This window comes from Syngnathoides biaculeatus, chromosome 18 (genome assembly GCF_019802595.1).
Source record: "Syngnathoides biaculeatus isolate LvHL_M chromosome 18, ASM1980259v1, whole genome shotgun sequence".
Lineage (NCBI taxonomy): Eukaryota > Metazoa > Chordata > Actinopteri > Syngnathiformes > Syngnathidae > Syngnathoides > Syngnathoides biaculeatus.
The window spans coordinates 13,901,368-13,924,934 of NC_084657.1; the positions used below are offsets into that span (position 1 = coordinate 13,901,368).

Below are 23,567 nucleotides of genomic sequence, written 5' to 3' on the forward strand. Positions count from 1 at the left end.
TGATGAGGTGAAATGACGACGAAATGTGCTTTCGGGCGAGACAATCGACTTTGAGGCGAACGCATCGCGTTCGCGAGCATTGTCACGAGTGAGATGCGACGCGGTTGTTCAATTAACACCATTAGCCAGGTAATAATCTCATCGTTCTGGAGATTATTGAAAGGACGCTTGATTAGGTACACTTGCCAAATCCAGTACAATACAGCACAGGCATATAAAAAGCATAAGAATCATTACTGAGAATGATAAAGTATCTGTTCCTATACAGAGAAAATATGGTTTTGCAATATGGCACATGACAGTGTTGCTGACGCCCCTGCGAAGCTTGAACGATCAAACAAATTGGCAACTCCATTAAATGAGGCTTCAAAATTCACAAACTCTCAAGCCATTTTCGTTGCCGTCAACTGCTGTGTGGGTGTTGACTGAATGCACTGAAAGCACGTCAGCTGTCAATCAATTGCCGCTGCTACGACCTGGGGAGAATGGATTCTTCTTCCTCCAGGAACTTTCTTACACGTACACGTAGCTTGATTTCTGAGCTGGGGAAATGTATTCCTTTAAATGCTCTGGCGGGCGGAATAAAACCCATCAAGTTCGTCGTCGGGTCTATTATGGCGTGACAACGAGGCACTCTATAGCGGGCACCCCGGGTCAATGACCCTGTCTACATGCTGGATGTGATGTTGGACAGAATCCCTTTTAGTTCCTGTCTGGACACTTACGATCAACAACGAGGCGCTCTAAAGCAGCCTGACCACTGCACTATTCAATGGACAAAGGGGCATTTTGGGTGTGTCGGCCACTGCGTCGGATAACTGCCGATGCAAATGGGCTCAAGTTCTAGTACAGAGATTAGATTTACACCCAAATCAGAAAAACTGAACAATGTAAAGAAGCAGCTACTGCTTGATCTTCACAGGACCAGTTGGACAGCTAACATTTGCGACGAACGTTCAGCGAATATTATTCTCGTCTTCAGAGGTGCACATTTTGATCGCGTTTTCAAGGTGACGACAGTACACGGTGCTCCCTGCGACTGTTAACCGCACGTCATCGTCGTCACGGGCGTCACCTCATTTCCGCTCTGCCAGTCTCCTCTTCCATGCGTGGGATACATTAACAAAAAGAATTCGCTCGATGTATCCCAATCTTAATTACAGTAACATAGAAAATATTAGCCACCGCATTTGCATTTAGAACATTTCCCCCCCCCCCATAGGTAATGATATAAATTGAATGACTCTATTCAAGAGTCAAAATCCATTCTATTACATCTTAAATGAACTGCACGTTCTTTAAGGGACATTTGCAAGAGTAACAAGAGAGACCACCACCAAAGAGAAACAAATCCAAATCCGCACGTCAACACCAAAGATGCCCGGCAAAGAAAAATAATTGCTGCTGTTGCAATGTTACATGTTTAGCCAGAAGTCCAACTGATCAATTAGCACGCCTTGCCTCACAGTTCTGCGTTTGAATCTCGCTCATCCTGTGTTAATTTCGAGTTTTATCTGGTTTCCAGTTAGTAGCCAAAAACCTGTGTTAGCTTCATTGAAGACAAAATCATCTCAGAGGTGTGAATGCGAGTGTGCACAGCAATTTTGTGCTCTGCACTTGACTGGCAACCAGTGCAGGGCGTAGCCTGCTTCCTTCTACATTCCGAAAGTGCTCAGTGAATTTCCAAATCATATGTAAAAGCTATGCGGTATGATCAATAGTTGTGAACAAAAAAATTACGCTGATTTCAACAAAGTTAGTAGGTGTTTTGTTGAGGACTTGATGTACTACAAATCTGTTGAGTTATATGGTGAGGGTATAACCACAAAAAAAAGGCTTGAAAACGAGAGGGGGAAAAGTAACAAAATGAGGACTGTATTAATTATTAAGCTTTACACGATTGGGATTTTTGGGGCCAAGTACCGATCAGCGAGTTTAAAAAAAAAATGAGTCTATTGTCATTTACTGGATATACGTGTATACCTAATTGTTCAAAATATATATATATTTATCATAAATAATGTATCTTTGTTCATATATTTATGCCAGTGAGGTATAGTTAGAGACATACAGCTATTAATGTATCTGCCTTTTGTTACATTTTTGTTTGTCGGTGGGTCAGATTGTGCATTCAACAGGATGGTAGCATGTTTACGCACAACCAGGAGTGCTAGCACTAGCTTGCTAGGCTACTTAATGTTTTGTTGCCTCTTTTCAAGCCGTACCATATGAAAAATATGTGAACAGACCTCAAGCAAGCCTTACAAAAAACATCCTCCAATGTCCTGAGCGCCGGTGACCACCAACACGTTATTTTCCCCCATTTTCTTCTTATAATACAGCCGATTAATGACATCACTAATTGGATCGGCTTATTATGACATCAAAACCGATCAGCAAAAAATGCCAATTATTAGGCTGATAAACTCGGTGTAAAGTTGGCCAATAGAACAGGGGCAATTCACTTTGCAAAATGTATTCATATGAACATAACTAGCCCCTAAATTTATTATTGTATCTATAATATGGGCACCTATGGAATTTTGATATTTCTTACATCAAGTGGGGGTTGGAGAGAATGCTTGAATCAAGTTAAATGCTCTTACCAAAAACGTTTTTTTTTTCAAAACTGACTGAAGTCATGTCTTGGCTATTTTTCCTTGACTTGAAATATGTAATCTTTGGTTAGCGTGTTTGGACTTTGAAACGTTGTGATGTCACCGTTTGAGCGTTTCTTTGCTTTTCTCAGGCCGCAGCGGGTCAACTGGGTGAAGGTGGACGACGACGTACCGTCCCACGCCGTCATCACCGGCGCAGATCTTTACATCGAGAACCTCAACAAGTCCTACAACGGAACGTACCGCTGCGTTGCGGCCAACTCCCTGGGGGAGTCTTACGACGACTACATCCTTTACGTCTACGGTATGCCAACCCCCAAAAAAAAAAAAAAAAAGAAAATTCTTACCTCTTTTTTTGTGTGAATGTCGGGAGTGGGTTGCGATCGTGTATCACATGAAGGGTCGCAAACGAGTAGCAATCTTTTGGTCAATTTCCAAGGGAATTTTAGCCATTGTGTTTTGGGAGGCCAGCCATCCCTCATTTTATCACAAAAGTTAGATTCCAGACCCGCCCGCAATAGCTGAAATCCATAAAGTAGTTCTCACATTATTTTTGTTCCTTGTAGTATGAATTGTCACTTTATTTTTCTTTTTTATTTAGTTTTGTTTTAGGCTAGGAAGCTTTTATTTTACCCTCTTGAAAAAAATTACAGCATACGCTCAAATTCCCACAATATGACTGATTATGCGCCGTACGAATCACAAAAAATTCTGCAATGCAACTTAATTCATAATAAGTGAATGCCGATTTAGCGAGGAAACACCGTTCTCTAATTTGTACATTTTCTTACCAGAAAGATGTCATAGTCAAGCGTATATAAAAACATTTGTTGTTTTTGTCATAAGCCGACTTCTTTATTCTTGATTGATCCCTTCTGGAGGAAATCAAATCAAACAGTCCGAGTTCGTTTCTACCGTACTGTACATGTACTGTACTCTACTCTCAGCAGTCCCACATGGTCATGAGCCGAGGTCACCCCCCCCCCCGCCCCCGAATGACGTTCCATTTCTCGATTTCTTCCTGCCGTTCTTCTCCGTGCGGTTCTCATCCTCACTGCCACATTATCATAGCACATTTTCGCGCCGTTAGAACCAATAACATCAAGACCCCTCGCCGCCCCTCCTCTCCTCAGGCATGGCATTACGCTCTAATGTGTTCACTCTTCCGTGCTAAATGACTTCAATCTCACCTTCCACAGATAAATAATTTTCCCTCTATTGTCCTAGACAATTGGAAGAGTGAAAAGATTTTTCTTTTCTTCTTTTTCCTCCCCCCGGCTCCCGTTGCGAGAGGGAGCACGAAGATGCTCGGCGTCTGATGGGCACTGACTGAATAGGTTTTGTTTACAACGCGGTGAGTCGTGCTAATGAGGAGCTCGATGAAACAACAGAGGACGGTGTTGGCTGTATAGCGTGGCGTCTTAATCGCTGTGCTTCCTGTCTTCCATTATTCGTGGCGCATACAGGACAATGTATTATGTGAAGGGGGGGGGGCGTAAGAAACAACTGCAACGCGTCAAACGTCATGACAATCAGTCAAATACAAAACACTTCTTTTTTAGGAATATGTGGCCGACAAACAAATGTCATTTATAACGATGTCATCCTCCGCTGGATCTCAAATCATTTCTGTGTTGTCAGCTGCCAGATCTCATCAACGCGCTGATAATTCTGGGCCAAAATTTGCACATTTGTGAACAGAAGAGGTACAGGATGAAGTGTCCAAGGAAATAATTTAAAAAAAACTGAATCTCATATATATTGTGTCATAATTGGAATGAATTGTATTACCTTTGGGGTCGCTTTCTCCTGTACACGTCGTCCAGTTGGCAATGTATTGAGGTATGTATTATAGCCTCATTGACACACCCGTACAATTTGTATTGATTATGAGCAACTTGTGTCCTGCACTCACACTCTGAGTAGCACCTCGGTACATTTTCCCCAAAAATATTTTTATTTTTTGAGTGCAGGGAGTTAGAAACATGCCTGACCGTGACCTGACATTCCTCCACTATAACTGAAGCGTTATAATGTAGTAGTTACTGTGTGTGTGTGTTCAATCCCGGACCCGCGTGTGTGGAATTTGCATGTTCTCCCCGCGCCCGCGTGGGTTTTCTCCGGGCACTCCGGTTTCCTCCCACATCCCAAAAAATACATACAACATTAATTGGACACTCTAAATTGCCCCTAGGTGTGATTGTGAGTGCGGCCGGCTGTTTGTCTCGATGTGCATTGCGATTGCCTGGCAACCGGTTCAGGGTGTACCCCGCTTCCTGCCCGTTGACAGCTGGGATCGGCTCGGGCACAACCCTTGTGCAATGCATGCTGAGAACCCAAGAGAATGGGAGAAGTATAGTCTCAAATCAAAGCGCATAAACTCTGATTTCCACCCCCCCACCCCCCCACTACACAAGAACCACTAACAGTTTGTTTAAAGTGCATGAGGACTTACTAAAGTTTGGTTCCTCCAAAAACACAGACATATTTAATAGTTTTGCAAATGCATGTGGTGGCTTGTACAAGCTGCCAGACAGGCTCCTCATTGGGCCCAATAATTTCAGGTTTCAAAATGACATGCAGGTCAAACATTTTATAACGTGGTCGAGTCGATCTTTGTGGAAAAATGCAGAAAATGAGCCGCTGCACTTCATATAGGTTTGCCGTTCAGCAATTTTATGCCATGTATGAGTGGCATTTTCTTTTTATGTGAGACCTTTCCACCTGGGGAAAAAGAAATTACAGTGTGCAGTTCTTTTTTTTGATCGCTTCAAAGCCTTTCGTTATTGTAAAGTGGACCGTGAAACATATTAAGATGATGTGCTATGCGTTGGTTCAATTTAAAATGACATACCAACGGTCGTACATCTGTTCAGGAAGTGCGCGATCCGACGTTGCTTCTAGTAACGCTGAAACCCCCCCCCCCCCCGTTATCATTTAAGTTGCCCATCCCTTATCTGTACTACACCACAGCGCACCCTTGGATCCAAAACAAATACTTGACCCGTTCTCTTAGGCCAATAAATAATAGCGTGTCATGCATGTTATGACAAACTGTAACGAGTGTTAAACCCGAGGCAATCACGCTGCCGCCGGTAACGGCGTCCGTAACGATTTCCGAGCTTTTATTATAAACGGCCTGCCAGTTGATTCCCCTCCTTTGATCCACCCTCACGTAACGGCTGAAATTCCGGGTAAAAACGAAGTCCGACTACATGCGTTAGATTAGACCGCCTGCAGTTCCCTCCGTCCTGCTTCATAACATATATCACGTTGTTTCCAAACAAACAAAACACAAAGATTCCCGAAGCTGGATTTTGTTTGAAGGCAATGAGCTGGACAGCTTATACATACAAGCGCTACTTTCACCAGGATACACAAACCGGTCTCTGTTTAATATTCTCCGTACTGCGCCCAAATCTCTCACCGTTTGTCGCGCAGGAGCCACAATATCACCACAATGCTGTATTGTGGCCGTGCAGCGCAGTGATAAAGTGCACCCCTCCCCGCCCCAACAATACGTGCCGCAGCCCCCCGCACGTGATGGAGAGCACCGTAAGACGGGCTGACACTAACAACGTTAACGGGCCAAAAGAATGCATCTGGTATTGCTCGGGGGGGGTCTCTCGGAATGGCCCTAACTTAGCGGGGGTGAAAAAACACAACCATTACGCTTTTCCCTCTCCCGGCCGAGCGCGAGCGGGGAGTCAAAGGGTCTCGACTTGTTTACAGGCGGCCAATCACTGAGTTTTCCTCCGACGCCGCCACCGCCACCGCCTCCCTGCTCCTCCGTCTCCCGGCTCTTATTTATTCCACTGCTTTACATTTCCACCTCCGTTTTAAAAACACACGGGAATGGCGCCCCCCACCATCGCCGTTAGAGGCGTCAGATAAAATTTGAAAATCATCATGAGCCGCATAATTACTGTCAGAATAAATTTGGGGGGAGGGATAATGCGCCCTGTGACTCTTCTTCTTCTTTCGGCTTGTCCCGTTAGGGGTCGCCACAGCTTGTCATCTTTTTCCATCGAAGCCGATCTCGTGCATCCTCTGTCCTCACGTCCTCCCTCACAACATCCATCAACCTTTTCTTTGGTCTTCATCTCGCTCTTTTGCCTGGCAGCCCCATCCTCAGCTCCTTTCTAATCCTAAGGTTGGGGGTTCTAATTCCTCTGTAGTTTCCGCAGTTCTGAACATCGCCTTTTGTTCTTAAAAATGGGGACTAGTACACTTTTCCTCCATTCTTCTGGCATCTTCTCTCCCGCTAGTATTTTACATTGAATAAGTTGGTCAAAAACTCCACAGCCAATCTCTCCAAATTGCTTCCATACCTCCACTGGTCTGCCATCAGGACCCACTGTCTTTCCATTTTTCACTCTGTTCTGTTCAGTGCCTTTGTAACGTCTCCCTTCGCGGTCATTCACGCTGGTCTCTTCGACTCTACCTCCTCTCCCATTTTCTTCATTCATTAGCTTCTCAAAAGTACTCTTTCCATATTTCCATCGCTATCCTTCATCACCTTTACTTGCTGGCGATATAAAAACAACAAAGGGAAATGTCGCATTGTTGGCATCATGTTGAAGACTTTCACCACTCAATTGATATCTTGTGAAAGTTGCATTTAAAGCGGAATTAAAAATAGGAATATGCAGAAAGTCCATGAAGGGGGGCTACTGATCATTCCAAACAGCTGCTGGTCCCGGCACACTTGACAATGGGATGAAACAAATGAGACACCACCATATACACCCCCCCCCCACGACCCCCCTTCCGCCCGAGCTAGACTCGTGACGCTTTATCTGCCAGCGCACTACCCAACGGACCAATTCTCCTCTCTCAACATCTTTTTCTTTCGTCAAGGTTGTCTTTTAAAAGACGCAGAATGAGGATGAATTAAAAACATGTCGTAAACCAGCAGGGTCCAGCTCACCTGAAGGTCTTCGGGCCGCACTCGTACATTGGCTCCGGGCGCGCCGCCGCGCCGTCCATTTGAATGACTTGCTTGTAAGCGCGAGTGCGCGTTGTTAAGACTAACAACCGCAGATTTGTGCAGTCTGCGTGAAGCATATCCGCCCCGAGGCAAACAAGCCACTTTCATATGAAAAATAGCCTTGCTGCAGTCGTCGGAGAAATTTACCTACGGCGCAGTCACCTTTATTAACTTTATTTCCTCCTTTGTGCATATTTGGCAGGTAATTATTTTCAATTTGCCTCAAATTGGCAGCCAAAATAAGTGTTGGAAACTGTTGAGGATTGCTGCCCCCCCTCCACTCCACTCCAAAAAAAAAAGTGACTTATCATAGCTAATCTGGAAAATTATCAGTGATCCAAAAAAATCCATCCATTTATTTTCTTTGCCGCTTATCCTCACGAGGGTCACGGGGAGTGCCGGAGCCTATCCTAGCTGTCAACAGGCAGGAGGCAGGGTACACCCTGAACTGGTCGCCAGTCAGTCACAGGACACATCGAGACAGAGAACAGTCGCACTCACAATCACACCTCGGGGCAATTTAGAGTGTCCAATTAGTCCATCCATTCATTTTCTTTGCCGCTTATCCTCACGAGGGTCACAGGGAGTGCCGGAGCCTATCCCGGCTGTCAACAGGCAGGAGGCGGGGTACACCCTGAACTGGTCGCCAGTCAGTCACAGGACACATCGAGACAGACAACAGTTGCACTCACAATCACACCTAGGGGCAATTTGGAGTGTCCAATTAATATTGCATGTTTTTGGGATGTGGGAGGAAACCGGAGTGCCCACTGGGAGAAACCCCACGCAGGCACCCGGAGAACATGCAAAACTCCAGCCTGATCCAAAACATACTGCAAAAAAATGAAAAGAATAATAATACAATGTAAGGCAGGTCATTTTTCCCAAAAAGCTGCTTAAATGACATACAGAAGTACAAAATCCAGAATAAAATCATTTGAACTCAAAGAGCTGCTTCAATGTCCTGTTACAGGACATACTGGAGCTTTTGTCCACAAAGACCTTGACACAAACCCCTTCGCTCAATAAGCTCGTTGAAGGCCTGAAATCGTCACGGAAGATCCAAATCTAAGTTATTTGTTCACAAAAAGGTTTGTTTCTAAAAAGGTGCTTGAGTCACTGAAGATATCGATTCAAGTCATTTGTTCACAAAAAAGCCACTCGAATGCCTGACACCACTCAAATTATGCACAGCTCAAAGACCTTCGTTCAGAAAAAGGAATGCCTGACGCCGGTCGTGGAGAATGAAATTCCAAATTGTTTGTTCACAAGAAGCTTGTCGAATGACCCGCATCTCTCACAAAAGATCCAAATCCAAGTACTCTGTTTACAATTTTTTATTAAAGAGCCGACTCCAGACAAAGAGTCATTTGACTGACACCTGGGATACAATAATGGGATATAATAAGTCATTTTGCTACTGAAATGGGAAGCACTTGTAACACGACGGACAAATCAAAGTCATTTGTTCACTCGGTTACTTATTGTGACTGCTGACTTGTTTGGTTTGTGTTTGTCTTTGGCTCTTCCCCAGTCTTTTCCTCCTCTCCGAACGCAACGCCACTCATTCGGTCCCCCACGCCATCAAACGTCCTCATTGGCCTCTCCTGTTCACCCCCCCCCCCCCAGCTTTCACATTTTTCATCTCCTTCTCCTCCTCCCGCTGATCATCTCGTATGCGTCGACACATTTCCTCGTCGAAACCGCAGCGCACGTCGGCCGTTAAGACGTTTAATCACTCCTAACAAGCGTCGTCTTGCTGCGCGAGTCGACGGAAAACCAAGCTGTGAGGCAGCCTCGTTCGTTTCAGGGAAAACTCCGAACCCGCCCGGCGATACCTCGCTTTTTTTCCACTTTTTTTTTTTTTGTTTCTTTTCGTGCGCTCATTTGTATCCGCCCCCCTGTGAGTTTGTCATGTATTTGTCTTCTCATCCAGATGCTCCCACCACTACCCCCACACCCACCACTGCCACCACCACCACCACCTTCATCAACACCTCCTCCTCCTCCTCCCTCCACCACGAAGCCAGTCAAGGTACAGTATCGCCCGCACGCAGCGTGCTTGCGGATGATACCGCTCGCATCCTGTTTGTTGGGGGACTTCATTGTTGTTTTTCGAACGATACCGTCACCCGAGTTAAACCTTTGTTGTACGGGCGACGTAACTTTTACTCAAGACATAATCCAGTCCAAGCCAAAATCGAGCAAAAGATTGTAGGATTGTGTCAGGAAACCAGTGGTGCAGAGGGAGACCCAAATGCAGGACTCCCGGGCAAAGGCATGATGTTCCGTGGGTTTTATGATAAACTAAAGTTGTGCACGACAACACAGTACGAGAAGGCAGGATCCCAAAAAACAAGAATAACTATGAGACAACTAAAGAGCACAACAAAAGCGTGACTGGACTGTAATGGCGCAGTGGCGCAGTAACCCTGGATGCGGTAAAGCAAATGCCAGTGACAAAACTCCAACTTAAATACATCACAGTCAACCAATCTAGTGTAAACATTGCATAACATATTACCAATTGCATCGGTTACCATTTAAAGAACAAAATGTAGATCTGTGTGTGATGTGCCAAACAAATATGAGCGTGCGTCTGAGATGACACGCTGTGGCGACCCCTAACGGGACAAGCCGAAAGAAAGAAAGATCAGATGGAAAGCGTTTGCCTCACAGTTCTAAGGTCCCGGGTTCAATCCCGGCGCCGCCTGTGTGGAGTTTGCATGTTCTGCCCGTGCCTGCGTGGGTTTCCTCCGGGCACTCCGGTTTCCTCCCACATCCCAAAAACATGCCAAATTAATTGGACACTCTAAATTGCCCGTAGGTGTGATTGTGAGTGGGGCTGTTTGTCTCGATGTGCCCCCTGCGATTGGCTGGCGACCAGTCCGGAGTGTACCCTGCCTCCTGCCCGCTGACAGCTGGGATAGGCTCCAGCACTCCGGCTACCCTTGTGAGGATAAGAGGCTAAGAAAATGGACAGATATATATATATATGAAGAGTTCAGACACAAAAGCAGATGTATCCATTTTTGTTGTTTCTGTAGATTAGAAAACAACAAAAATGGATACATCTGCTTTTGCATCTGAACTATTCATATTCACATATTCTTTATCCTCTGCAAAGAATGACTAACATGACTTACTGAAGATATAGCACAGGTATAGAAGAAAGAGCAAAACATCCATGGACTTGAAGCCAAAAAAAAGTACATTTTCTTTACATTCTATTTATTTATGTCATTACTGTATATTTCTATAAAGTGGGTGCAAACGTTTTCATTGTTCTTTGGTTGGGGGGGGCTGAATGGACCAGATTATGGCATTTTTATTTCAACGGGAAAGCAGAATGAATTCAACTGTTGTTTTTTTCAAGGCATCACCTTGGCACCTTAGCAACAGGGCGATTTAACGTTTTTTATGTGACAGCAGTTAAATAAAGGGCTGAAACATTGACTGTTTTAGCCTGCAGCACATGACTTTGTTCGGGGGTAAAAGAAAAAAAAAATCATTTGAAATCTGAAATATTCCGCTGGAAATCAAACTCCTGGCCGTTGTGAGTGCAAACCCTGAGATGGAAAAAATACCGCCACTTTTTTCATCGGCCCGAGCCGGGCGCGCAATCAAAAGCCTCGCTGACAGCTGGCTCGATTGGAACAAATCTCACGAGGCCGGGCGGGAGTCACGGCCATTGTGCCTGATTATGCCGTTCGATTGGATTAAAAAGGAACGCCGGTCCGTACGGCGGCCATTGATTGCACCTGAGCGCGAGCGGCGTCTCGCGCCGACTCTCCCGTCCGTGGCGACGGACTGATTGACTGCAAGATTCACAAATGATTGCTCTTGTGTGCCTAATAACTCCCTCGAGAATAATTGAGATTAAAAAAATAAATAGCAGTATTTAAAAAAAATAATAATAATATTTGGTCCTCTCATATTAGTCAATGGTGAATATTTTAATAATGGATATTAACAGATGACCATTTATTTCAAGCAAAAATTTTTTTTTTTTTTTTTTGAAATCGTCTTTGTATGCGAAGTCGGGTCTCCGGAGCGGGTGCCCACCCGACATCTGAAGAAACTTTGACAAATTGATCAATCCAATCGAATCCGACCTCCCGTCTGCCGAGCGCCAACGTTTTTCAGCGGGAAGCCAAACTCGTTTACACTTTCTGCCAGATGTCCTCTCCTCGCGCGCCGCAACCAGGGGCATTTTATTATTATTATTATGACTGTGTGTATGGATTGAAAGAAGCAGCAGGTTCATATGGCCATAATACACTCTGCCAGTTGATTTCATTTAGCCGCAGCGGGCCTTCACAGATCAGAGACTGCCAAATGAATCTATCAGAGTGCTATTGAGGGTTTTTTTTTCATCACTTTCCCATTAGACAGACAAAATGGAGCACTTTAAAAATCTATACAACCCCCCAACACTCGGCCGTTAAGTGTGTCTCTGTGTGTGCGGATTTTGGGCGGTGGCCATAAAAAAAAAAAAACATTGGGAAATGTCAGAATTATTGTTCGCGTGTCTTTTCTCGCCGTGGTCTTACCTCCGGCCATTAGGTCATGGCAGTGATTTCCATTTACACACCTTCCAGGACCAAGACGTTTTTGTTGTTTGGTTTTTTTTGCTCCGACGTTCGTTTTTCGTCATCGCGAGAGAAAAATTTTCATCCCCGTGTGGACAGAGGCTGTAATTTAGCCATCCAGTCAACTGTGTTTATGTTCTCGGGAACGACGGCAATTTGTTTATTCGCCCGGTCTGCCACTTTCCCACGCGGCTGAAATTGGGCGGCGCCCATACAACACACTTGAACAATTTTTTTGAACTCCCGAACAATTCCCGACGAATAGGCTTCAAGCTATTAAAAGCCACTCCCAGATGAAGTTTACAGTCAAACTGGAAAAAAAAATAATAAGAATGCAAAGACTGAGAAATATAAGTGTCTTCCCGAAGAGCAGTTGAATTCATGAATAAAAGTGCAATATGTTCCCGTGTGGTATAAACAGCACACATTATGAAAGATGATATTAAGTCACTCCGCGATGCTGTGTGGATCCACGTTTATAAGGTCAGATTTCAACCGCGGTTCCCGTGCGGACGCAGCACGTTTCGGCCCGGCCTTCATTGGAATTCATCCCCCGTCGGATCTCTGGTGACCTCACCTCGCTCTCTCCCCCCCCCCCCCCCCCACGCCGGCGACACAATATGACAAATCATCGCCTTATTTAGCAGCCTGCCGGGGCGAACAATGGCCTTTAATTGCCGGCTGAAGGAAATAGATTATGAATGTGCGTGCGATGCAAATCAGACAATCTGGAGGTGAGCCGGCGTCGCGTCTTAATTGATGGAAGAGCCTAAACGAGGCCGATGAACCAATTCGCCGCAGTCAGGAAGTCGCAAATAAATATCTATTGCCTTTGTCAGGGTCTTCAATTGCATAAACACCATCTGGCGACATGTGGGGAGGTGGGGGGGGGGGCTTTGCACTCTTCCCTGTATCAAAGGCAAACCTAATGTGAAGGATTACACCCTCTTCTCTCGGTTCACCCCCCCCCCCCCCCGCGCAAGCCATTTTCAAATTGGAGTCACTCGACTTTAACTGATTTGATTAAGGTAAATTGCGAGCACCAAATATGCCGTCATGTGGCATACGGGACCTGAGAGGAGGGGGGGAGTCATAAAGCGGCATAATGGAAAGCACATGTTGGCGCGGAATTATAAAATCTTCTCCAGATATTGACGTTTTACGCCGTGATCTTAAAAGAGAGGAAAAACGAAGCCAGCTCCTCGTTGATCGATATTGAGAAAATAACCATCAGCAAAATACGTTTTACGCTGAAATTTATTGGGACGCTAAAACTGCAACCGCCCGCTGTGTCGCTTGTGTTTGCATCTAAAAGTTGTCCAATAAAAAGCATGTCTTTAAATTCCGGGTGGCCCTCGTACGCCTTCTCGGAACATGAATACCCACCACGCTTGAAAAACTCACCAATGGTGCTGATGAAAAATATTTTAGCCGTCGCGATGACCCGAATCTTACTCGGTTTGCACCCTATGGAAAGTTCCACAATATCAGCCCCAGACAGCAGTTTAGCTGGTTGATACGAATTTGTTTGGATATGAAAGAAATCAAAATTCAATAGGAAATGACTGGTTATGATTTGAATTGGCAATTTCATGCTGCCGTTTTTTATTTTTTCTAGTTTTTTGGTCTTTATTGGTCCATGTCGTCGTCCCGAGGATGGAACATTAGTATGTAGCGATCGGGCTTGGGGGGGGGGCGCGATGCACTGAATCCGCGATAGGTGAACCGCAAAGTAGAGAGGGGATTACTGTACACCGAAATCACTCATCTATATTATTTTTTTAATGAAACATGATGATTTAGATGCCGTAAATTAGTAGTCGGTGGTCATCTCTTTATTGCTCCAATCTGTTCAGACCACTCAGAAGCTGATTTTGGACATGGACGGAAAAACGTGTTTCGCGGGAGTTACGAAGCGAGCAAATCGTAGAAGCGTATTCGTTCTTGGAGTTAAGTCGTCCCGCAACTGCAGCTAGTCAACAACTTAATACCCGTAGAGCCCCCCCCCCAAAAAAAAAAAAACTTGAAGGGCTATCAAAACAAACCCCTGGACCTCCTCGAGGGAAAGCCGGACCCTCGCGGCTCTATCAGCAGAGCTCGGCGGGAGGCGGAAAACACTCGAGGAGATGGAAGGAAATCACAAAGCGAAAGCCAAGTACGGGAGGCAGGTCTTTTGGAAAAGCCATCAGACGTTAAGAGGTAATCTCGTTTGCCAGCGGGGACGCCCGGCGGCATGTTGGCATTCTGCGTACCGCAGGGGTGGCACCGAATGCTTTCGCGCCGCTCTAATTATGATTGGCGCGCGGTTATCGGCACGTGGCGCGACGGCAAAGGGCTCGTGGGAAGCGTGGAAACCGGTTGAACGTGCGGAAAAAGTGGAAGCGTCGGCCCGAATGGGTACTTTGAATAAAATGTGTCATTATTATCAATGTTTTTCAAATAGTATTTGGTTTATAATCAAATAATGGTAGTTTTAGTCAGTCGAAGGAAAAAAACTATTTATTAATAATCGTGCGAAGAATTTTTAATCGTATTTACTGTCTCTTTACGCCGTGTGACATTCAATGAAGATGAAAACAGTTGATTATATTTTTAATATTGAGTGACTCATTTTCCATCAATATTTGATTTTATTCCTCCCTTATAATCCCACAATTAATTGTTTCATGCATTAGAAATAACAGTAAAAATTGATCACATAGAATCGGCGCTAGTAGATAGATCGAATTTAATTATTGAATTATTTTGGGAGGGTGGATTCTATATTTTATGTGTTCGATTCATGTTTTGATTCATGTATTTTTAATTGGTTATTATTCATGATTGTTTTATGTATTGGTTGATGTATTGAGTCATGAAAATAATGACATATTAATCGACTCCCCGACTAGCAAGAGCAAATTTTCAGGCCAAAAAATTGTCCCTTTATTCAAAAATGACTAAGAGAGTCTTCACTTAGGGCTTTGACCCCTTTTGAAAATGCTTTCATCAATTCATGCCAACCGACGAGTCGATAAAAAAAAAAGCAAAAGTGTTCAGACAGCAATGTTTTGTGTGCGTGTCTGTGTGTGCGTTTATTGCTGCACAGCCTTTTGGTTGTCATCGATTTCCCTGTAGCCTGTCGTCTTTTTTGTGCTCCGTTTCTCTTGTTCAGAATGCTTGCTTATGGGTGTTTTTTTTTTGTTTTTGTTTTGTTTTCTTCCCCTCCCTCCCCTCCTTCCCCGTTTCTCCTTGATTTGCATGCCGTTTCTCCTGTTGCGCACCTCCCTCTTCCTCCTCCTCCTCCTCTTCCTCCACCATGTCCTCTCCTTGTGTGCTCGCTCAGACACCGCGCCCAGCACTGAACCTGCAGCTCATGGTTGGTAAATCTACTTTCTTCTTCATTTATTTTGTTTCCTCCTGCGTTTTGCAGCATGGTGATTAAAATTGACACTGTGTAAATAACTGGGCCTGTATGTACCCCTGCTCTTCTTTTTCATTTTTTTTTCTCTCCCCAATTTAAAACTGTCCCCAAGTGTCTTCGTAACAAGTCTGTGACGTGCGTCCGTCGAAGTGTAGCCCAAGTGTCAACAATTACTCTCATAGTTTATAAACTTAAAGTCCCACTGACATCCCAATATTAATTGTAAAATAGATATTGTTATTCACTTCAATGTGTATACGAAAAAAATAAATAGGAGCGGAGAGCGTGTCATTCATGCGCAAAGTTGCGGAAGTCTCATTCGACATCCCAGTGGCAGCCATATTGCCTGCTATGTGATTTAGAGACGTCACACTGGTACAGTCGCCATTCAGAAGACGCTATGCCACCGTATTTTTCCGACGCCCCCCTTCTGATACGGAAGATTTTTTCGAAGAAGAATCAAGTGAAGTGACCGGGGCAATATCATCCTGTCGTTTCAAGCCATATTTAGATGATATGCGGATCACTTCTAACTAACAAGAAACTGTTCGACAGTATGTATGACAGTATGGAGCGTATTCAAGAGGACCCATGCCAGGCGAAACACCGCTGGCTGGTTGGGGGGAGAGCTCCTTTCTCCTCCTGCATATGCCAAACAACCTCCCCGCCCGATCCACCTCCGCGGCGGTGATGAACACTGCGACAACAACGAACGCCGCGGCCGTTCTCATGGACACATTTAACACCCCTGACTTACGTAGTTTATTTAGTTATTATTACTGAGATCTTTTGTTACTTCTGGGAAGATTACGTCGTCCCCCCAACTTTTTTTTTTTGATAGCTCCAAACACACCTACCTGTCATTTGGAACCCACGAAGCTCTCGTCCTTTGCACCCGTGCAATCCATTTTTCACGACAAACCGGGTCTTTTGGAAAAGTGTGAAGAGTGAATTCATCCTCCCGAGTGTTCGAGCAATATCCAGCAATGCAACGAGCCGGCGTTTTGGCTACCAACGAGCTACCTTCCCGCGGGTAAAACTGGTATAAGCGCACGAACCCGCCTGAGTAGGCGTCTGCATTTAACGTCACCTCCTGCTTCTTCTCCAAAACAAATCCCTCGAGAGGATTTTCATGGCAGGATTTACAAAAAGCCATATACGTCAAGTCATCATGACGTGTGGTGAAAAAACGGATGGGTCCACTCCGACTGCCTTTTTTTTTTTTTTATTAAAAACATACTAAAAATCGTGTTTTTGGTGTCAGTGGGACTTTAATCAAAGGGTTACAATTACCAAAGTATACTGTGAAAATGTGCAATATCCCCCACCTTCCCCCTTAAAAGGGATTTATAATTGCCTATGGATGCCACAAGATGGCAGCGATTACTCAGAAGAGAGAGTCAAAACACCGACACCGTGTATCTTAGCATGTACACAGGCATGGACCCATGTTACATTCATGAATGTTTTCAGTACCGTAATTTCCGGCTTATAAACCGCAACTTTTTTCACACACTTTCAACTCTGTGGTTTATGCAGTGATGCGGCTAATTTGTGCAGTTTTTTTTTCTTCTAACGGCTCAAGGGGGCACTCGAGCGGAAAAGGTAAGAGTGAGACCGGTGGAATATATGTGCCGAGGAAGCGGCTTTTACCGGTCCAGTCCTGTTCGCGCCATGTAGAGTACATGGGCTGGAATTAGCAGCATCGGGAGAGAAACATATACAAACTTTGACTTTCAAGTGGACTGTTCGCCTCGTACGAGGACCAATCAAGGGCCCCCAATAAAACAGGAAATCTCGAACAACAAAAACACAAAGAAGTACGGGGAAAAAAAACAACAACCACAAGATGATGCCAAAGTGTCACGCGTTTCCACCGTCGACTGACACGACATGTCAGAGCAGCGCTGGCCTCGAAGCCTCTGAGAATCTTGTTGCCGTGGCGATGCCCAACTTGTTGCGATTTAAGCAACGAGGGAGCCGACACGGAACGGCCCCATTGTCCATTTCATTCGGTGGCGGGAGGGAGCGACCGAAAAAGCCTGGGGTTTCTGCTTTAAAACAGCACCGTGGGCAAGTGGAGAAAAAACAAAGTCACAGTGAATGCAACACATTTTATACCCAGACTTCCCTTCCCCTGGCCACTTCTTGCAGCTCTTCCGGAGGGATCCCGAGGTGTTCCCATACCAAACGAGGTCTCTTTCCGGTGGGACGTGCCCGGAACACCTCACCAGGGAGGCGTCCTGGAGGCCCAGCCACCTCATCCGGCTCCTCTCAATGCGGAGGAGCAGCGGCTCGACACTGAGCCCATCCCGGATGACCGAGCTTCTCACTCTGTCTCTAAGGGAGAGCCCTGACACCCTGCGGAGGAAACCCATTTCGGCCGCTTGTATCCGGGATCTTGTACTTTGGGTCGTGATCCCCAGCTCGTGCCCATAGGTGAGGGTAGGAACGTAGATCAATTGATAAATTGAGAGCCGCCCCATTCTTCCCTCGCTCGTGAACAAGACCCCAAGACCATATCCTCGAATCTCAATGTTACAATGACGTAGCGAAGTAGAGACTGTGGAGTATCCCTACTTTTGTCCAAGAGGGAGACTGAGGGTAAAAGAAAACAGAGCACTGCAGGAAAGTGGAAACTGTGGAGTCTAATACTGCCGCAGAACCAGAGATGATATTCTTAAGCATTTTGATGCATATTTACTGAAGAGTTATAAGGGTGAGGAAACATTTGGACATATTTTTTATCCAAGAGGAGATACAGGACAGTGACAAAAGTGGAGACTGTGGAGTTTAATACCAGCACAGAACAGATCCAATGATTTGCGTTTGATTTGTATTTGTGTTAAATTTGGTAATTTCAAGCCGTCTTCACTCAAATGTTGAAGATGGTTGCTGCAGAACCGGCCACAATAACGTTAGCGTGTCCGTTTGTTTCGCTAATTGCCATCTGCGTATCCTCAAATGTTACAAGGGAAAAACTGGAGGTACTTTTATCCAGGAGGAGATTGCGGGAAGCAAGAAAACACAGCACTGCAGGAAAGTGGAGGTTATCGATAAGTATCCGCATTATAAAATTATGTTTTAAGAGATTATAAAGTCTAATACTGTCTAATATGTGAGTACGCTAACATTAGCATCAGTGTTTACTTTCTTTCATTTCATTTCTATCTGTGTGTCCTCAAAGAGGTTGAGGGAAGGAGTTAAAATACTTTTTTCGGAAAACTGTTTGTTTTAAAATCATCCTGAACTACTTTCATGATTTGTTACATACACGTGGCTGAAAAAACAAAGCGTGCAGAGTCTCTGTCGCCGCCGTGTCATTTAGTGTTATGTCATTTTCCTCCATTTTATTTCATTTGTATGATATTCCTAAATTTAATACTGTATTACAAATGACTTTCTGTTTATGGTCTTACCAAAAATCCAATTACACATCTCATATCACTTTGATTAATTAATTAATTGTGCCAAAAAAATGAAAAAAATCACAAGTTTTTTTTAATGTAAATAAATTTCACCACGTGGAGTTCCAGCACGATGTAAAGAAGTTTTTTCGCAGTGTAACTGCAGTGACTAACTCACGGCAACGAGATAAGTTTGCACCCCTTTTAAAGGAAACATAAAACAGGACGTGAAGACGATGAGATGCCACTTTGTCACTTGTGAAAGTTTTTCTGTGCGCGGGAGCCCCCGCATTTCCCCCCTTGAAGATGAGTTGACAGCAACCCCCCCCCCCCCGTACAAAAGCCACTCACGCCTTCGGGGGGCCCTCCCCTTCAGATGAGGAGGCCTTTGCTGCATTCACGAGGATGACAGGTGACAAAACGGGGGTTGCCATTCCTTTCTTTAATATCTCTTGTTTGAAAAAAAATAATAGGCGGCTCTGGAGCAGCTGCTAAAGCGTTGGGCTCACAGTTCTGAGGTCCCGGGTTCAATCCCAGACCCGCCTGTGTGGAGTTTGCATGTTCTAAGTGTGCCTACGTGGATTTCCTCCGGGCACTCCGGTTTCCTCCCACATCCCAAAAACATGCAACATTAATTGGACACTCTAAATTGACCATAGGTGTGATTGTTAATGCGTCTGTTTGTCTCCATTTGCCCTGCGATTGGCTGGCGACCAGTTCAGGGTGTACCCCGCCTCCTGCCTGTTGACAGCTGGGATAATCTCCAGCACTCCTCGTGACCCTTGTGAGGATAACCGGCTAAGAAAATTGATCTTTAAAAAAATAATAATAATAATAATCATTTGGCGAGAAACACGCGTTATTTGAAAAACAACAACAATCATTTTGCAATGCTTTTCATGTCATGCAATTATTAAAAAAAATGAAGTTAACTGCTGTTCATATTTTAAAAACATGAAAAAAAGGAATTTTAATAGAGAAACAAGATATGAACATAGATAAAAATGAAACGTTTTTTTATATAATTAAATTTTTCCAACATTTTTGGCATCATACAAATTAGCCCCCCTCAATATTAAAATTAAAAAATAATCATTCTTAACTTTAGCAAAAAATAACAAAAGTCAGGTTTTTTTTTTACTTTTTAATATTTCAATATTCTATTTTATTTCTGTCATACAAAATGAATTATTCTTAAAATGTCAAACTTCAGCATACCATCTTTCATTTTAACGATGAATGACCAAATTGGAATGTGAAGGTATTTTTTTTTATGGCATGCCATAACATGTTTTAACAAGTAGTTAACCTCTGATAATAATAATGAAAATGTAAAAATGATGAAACAGTAATTTGGAACAAAAAAAAAAACACAATATGACTAATAATAAATCGAAAAGTCTTAACTTTTTTATTGATCAGGGCTGAAGAAAAAGCAAAACACACGTCCAAAATGTACCCTTTGTTTTGCTGACGCCTTCTCCCATTATCCTAGATTAAAATGACATTTAAAAAAAAAAATGCGATGTTTTTAAATGCTCCATACAAATCATGATTTTTTTTTGTTTGTTTCGTTTTGTGCCAATGATCCCTTTTTATCATTTCAACGAGCAGATGCTAACGAATTTGCCTTCCGCCGTCGCTGTCAATCATGCCCATCTGTCGGCCCGGTTCTGCTACCTGCTGCAAATGAGACACCTGCAGGCGCTCTCGCCAACTGTTAGCGCGCCATCGGAAAAAAAAAAAAATGCTCCAGACGAGTCATTACGCAACGAATCGGAAAACAATCATCTACGCATCATCTAGCCAATGACATTCAAAACCAGAGTTGAATTTAACCGGGCTAGAAGGGTTCTACTTTGGATTAAATTTACAGTAAACCTTTGCCCAAAACTTTCTAATTGCCTGAAGAGCTCGTGCACCTACGTCACCAAAGTCACGTGACTGGCCATATTGCCGGTCTAACAAAGCATTGTTTAATGCTAAGTCGGTTGAAGGTGGCACGAAACTATGTAAAAAAGCACGACGCCCAGAGTCTTGTCCAATACCGTTAGACATTTAGAAGGTGAAGATAAACGAAGGTACGTGGAAAAATTAGATAAACTCGGCATAGAGGGCCCATATTTAATGCCGAAGTCGATGTTTTCGCCGATAAGAAATTGGACCGTTAACCCACTTCCGCTTGTCTTGGGCAACTGGATCTACACATGGATCTGTCGTTGAGATTTAGATGGAAGAGTTTGAAAGTGTAGAAAAGTCTGGACGCATACAAATACTTCCTTGCTGGATCTATTCTCAATCAGGAATAAATCCCACATAGTGATGGGTTGAGGGCTCGTGAACGCGGAAGCGTGTTCGGCCACACGTTAACCTTTGCCGGAATCCATCGATCTTTTCAGCTCGTATTCAATACAAATACCAATATTGAAATATATGACCTTTGGTTTTACACAAACTCGCATTCATTAACTATGACTGAAAAAAAAGAGGATGGAGTCGTCTCCACGGAACGTACACCGAAGCGATTGCGGCCAAACTTAACCTGCGACAGACAGGTTTTTTTAAATTTAATACGCAATGTTCTCAAATGAGCCAATTTGGCACTATAAATACTTCTTGGTAATTTGAGATTAAGAATAATTCCTACTTGAAATGAAGCGATCGCTACACAGGCGTGTGTATTTGGTTGGGCACCATCCATCACGTTTAATTGCCGAAATCCATCAATCCTTTCCGGTCTTTTCAGATAGTATTCCATAGAATGAATATCTTTGAATATCTGTCTCGTCTGTTGTGACAACCAACAGCACGACAGGTCTCGGGTATTGTAAATATTCTCCTCCGGTTCAATGTCTCCCACAACGTCGAGCAGCTCCGTTTGACCTTCAATATGGCGCCGTGAAAACGGTGACGTCACGTGCACGAGCTCTATATTGAGTGTCGGGGAGTAACTAATTACAGTAGGGAGTTTAAATACAAAATGTATGTAAACATAGTCCGAGCGCCTGAAGCTATCAGATTTTTATTATTTTTTTTTTTTTTGTATTTGTTTTAACAAATATTAGCTTTCCAAAAAAAAGGCCTCTCTCTATTACCGGGTCCACTTTTCAGTTGAGTAAACACGGAAATTCCGCCAGCCACAGTACGAGTGAATACCTGTATAGTATATGACAATGTATTACACAAAAGCATTTGTGCTGTGATGTGTCAATAATCAAGCCAAGCTTTTGTTTTTTTTTTTTGTTTTTTTAATCTTCGTACACGACGACTGATCGGGACTCTAATAATAGAACCTATATCGCGATCTGGCTTGTTTACAGCCGACTTCCCGAAAACCTAATTTCTGAGGCATTACGTGCCTCCTTCCTCTCATGTGGCGCGTAATGCTCCAGTAAGCCGTATTACCTCGGAAATTACTTGGAGCCGCTGTCCTGTACGCGAATAAAGGGGCTCATTTATCATCGGATCTGCGTCCGGGTTGCCAGTTGTGGTGATGGGGGTGAGGGGGTGGGGGGTGGAAGATGCTGGCAGCCAGATGTTTTCATGCATTGTTATTGGCAGCAAAGCAAATGTTATTCGTAGATATTCTCAAACTATTTCACAAAAAAACAATAACAAAAGTATTTTGAGAGTTGAATAATAGTTTACAGACTTTGTTTGATTTTTAATCATCAAAATAATCTCAATATCAGCCTCTCAACAGTAATTGATTTCTGTTGTCTGATCGTCTCGGTGTTTATTCAAAATAAGTCTGCTTTTACTTTGGAAAACAATGATCAAAGTTTGTAAGTGTTTGTCTGCTGCAGTTGTAGCAAAAGTATTTGTTGGTTCTCAGTTGTCACAAAGTTTAGGTTGAAGGTGAGAAATTGTCCTCTCAGTTGTTGGTTCATGCAATTAGGTAGGGGGGAAAACGAGGCATGAAAAGTTACTAAAAAGTGTTCATCCGACTGGTCCAGGACAGACTCTTGCCAGAAGCTGTTTGCCGAACTCATTCAAATGCTCCCTATCGGTCTTTGTGTTTGTTTGCCCTTTCATTTGGGGAGGTTGGCACACTTCCCGTACCCGGGCACGGCAAGTGTCTGCCAGGCACACGTGTCAACGCAAAGCCCCTAATGTCATTTTGCCAGGCACCAAAATAAACACAGCCTCCCTCTGGTGTTACATGCAGATAGCAGTGGCGGCCAACTTCATTGAGGACGTCCTCGATGTCTTACTTTTTTTTTTCTTTTTCATTTTGCGTCGACCTTCTTGAGACTGCTACCTTTGCATCACGTCCTAATTCACTCATCTTTTGGTACACAGCAGTACCTTGACTATCGGTTTTTTAATTTTATTAGTTATCTTTTTCCTTTTCCGAGCTCGTATCTCCTTTTATTCCCATGTTATTGTCCCCCATTGAAATGAATGGAAATGCCTTTACTTTTACTAAATGAAACACATAAGGTCACTTCCAACATACTGTAGTTTTCTTGTATCTAATGTGCATTTTTTTCCCCCAGAAAATTTCTAAAAGTCAACGGAGCACATTATACATGGGTATAGGGGAAAATGTGGGGG

The 23,567-nt window shown here is 43.9% G+C and overlaps 1 protein-coding gene across 3 annotated transcripts in view; it reads left to right on the top strand.

Moving 5' to 3' along the window:
• The window catches only part of cadm1a (cell adhesion molecule 1a), a 288,068-nt gene that overhangs the window by 256,196 nt on the left and 8,305 nt on the right, over positions 1-23,567 (top strand). For 2 of the 3 annotated variants that reach the window (XM_061804228.1, XM_061804230.1), the window contains exons 8-10: positions 2,750-2,922; positions 9,545-9,643; positions 15,526-15,558. In XM_061804228.1, the coding sequence (XP_061660212.1) occupies positions 2,750-2,922; positions 9,545-9,643; positions 15,526-15,558 (305 nt within the window). The remainder of the gene's footprint in view (positions 1-2,749; positions 2,923-9,544; positions 9,644-15,525; positions 15,559-23,567) is intronic. The other variant, XM_061804229.1, reaches the window with a different exon arrangement.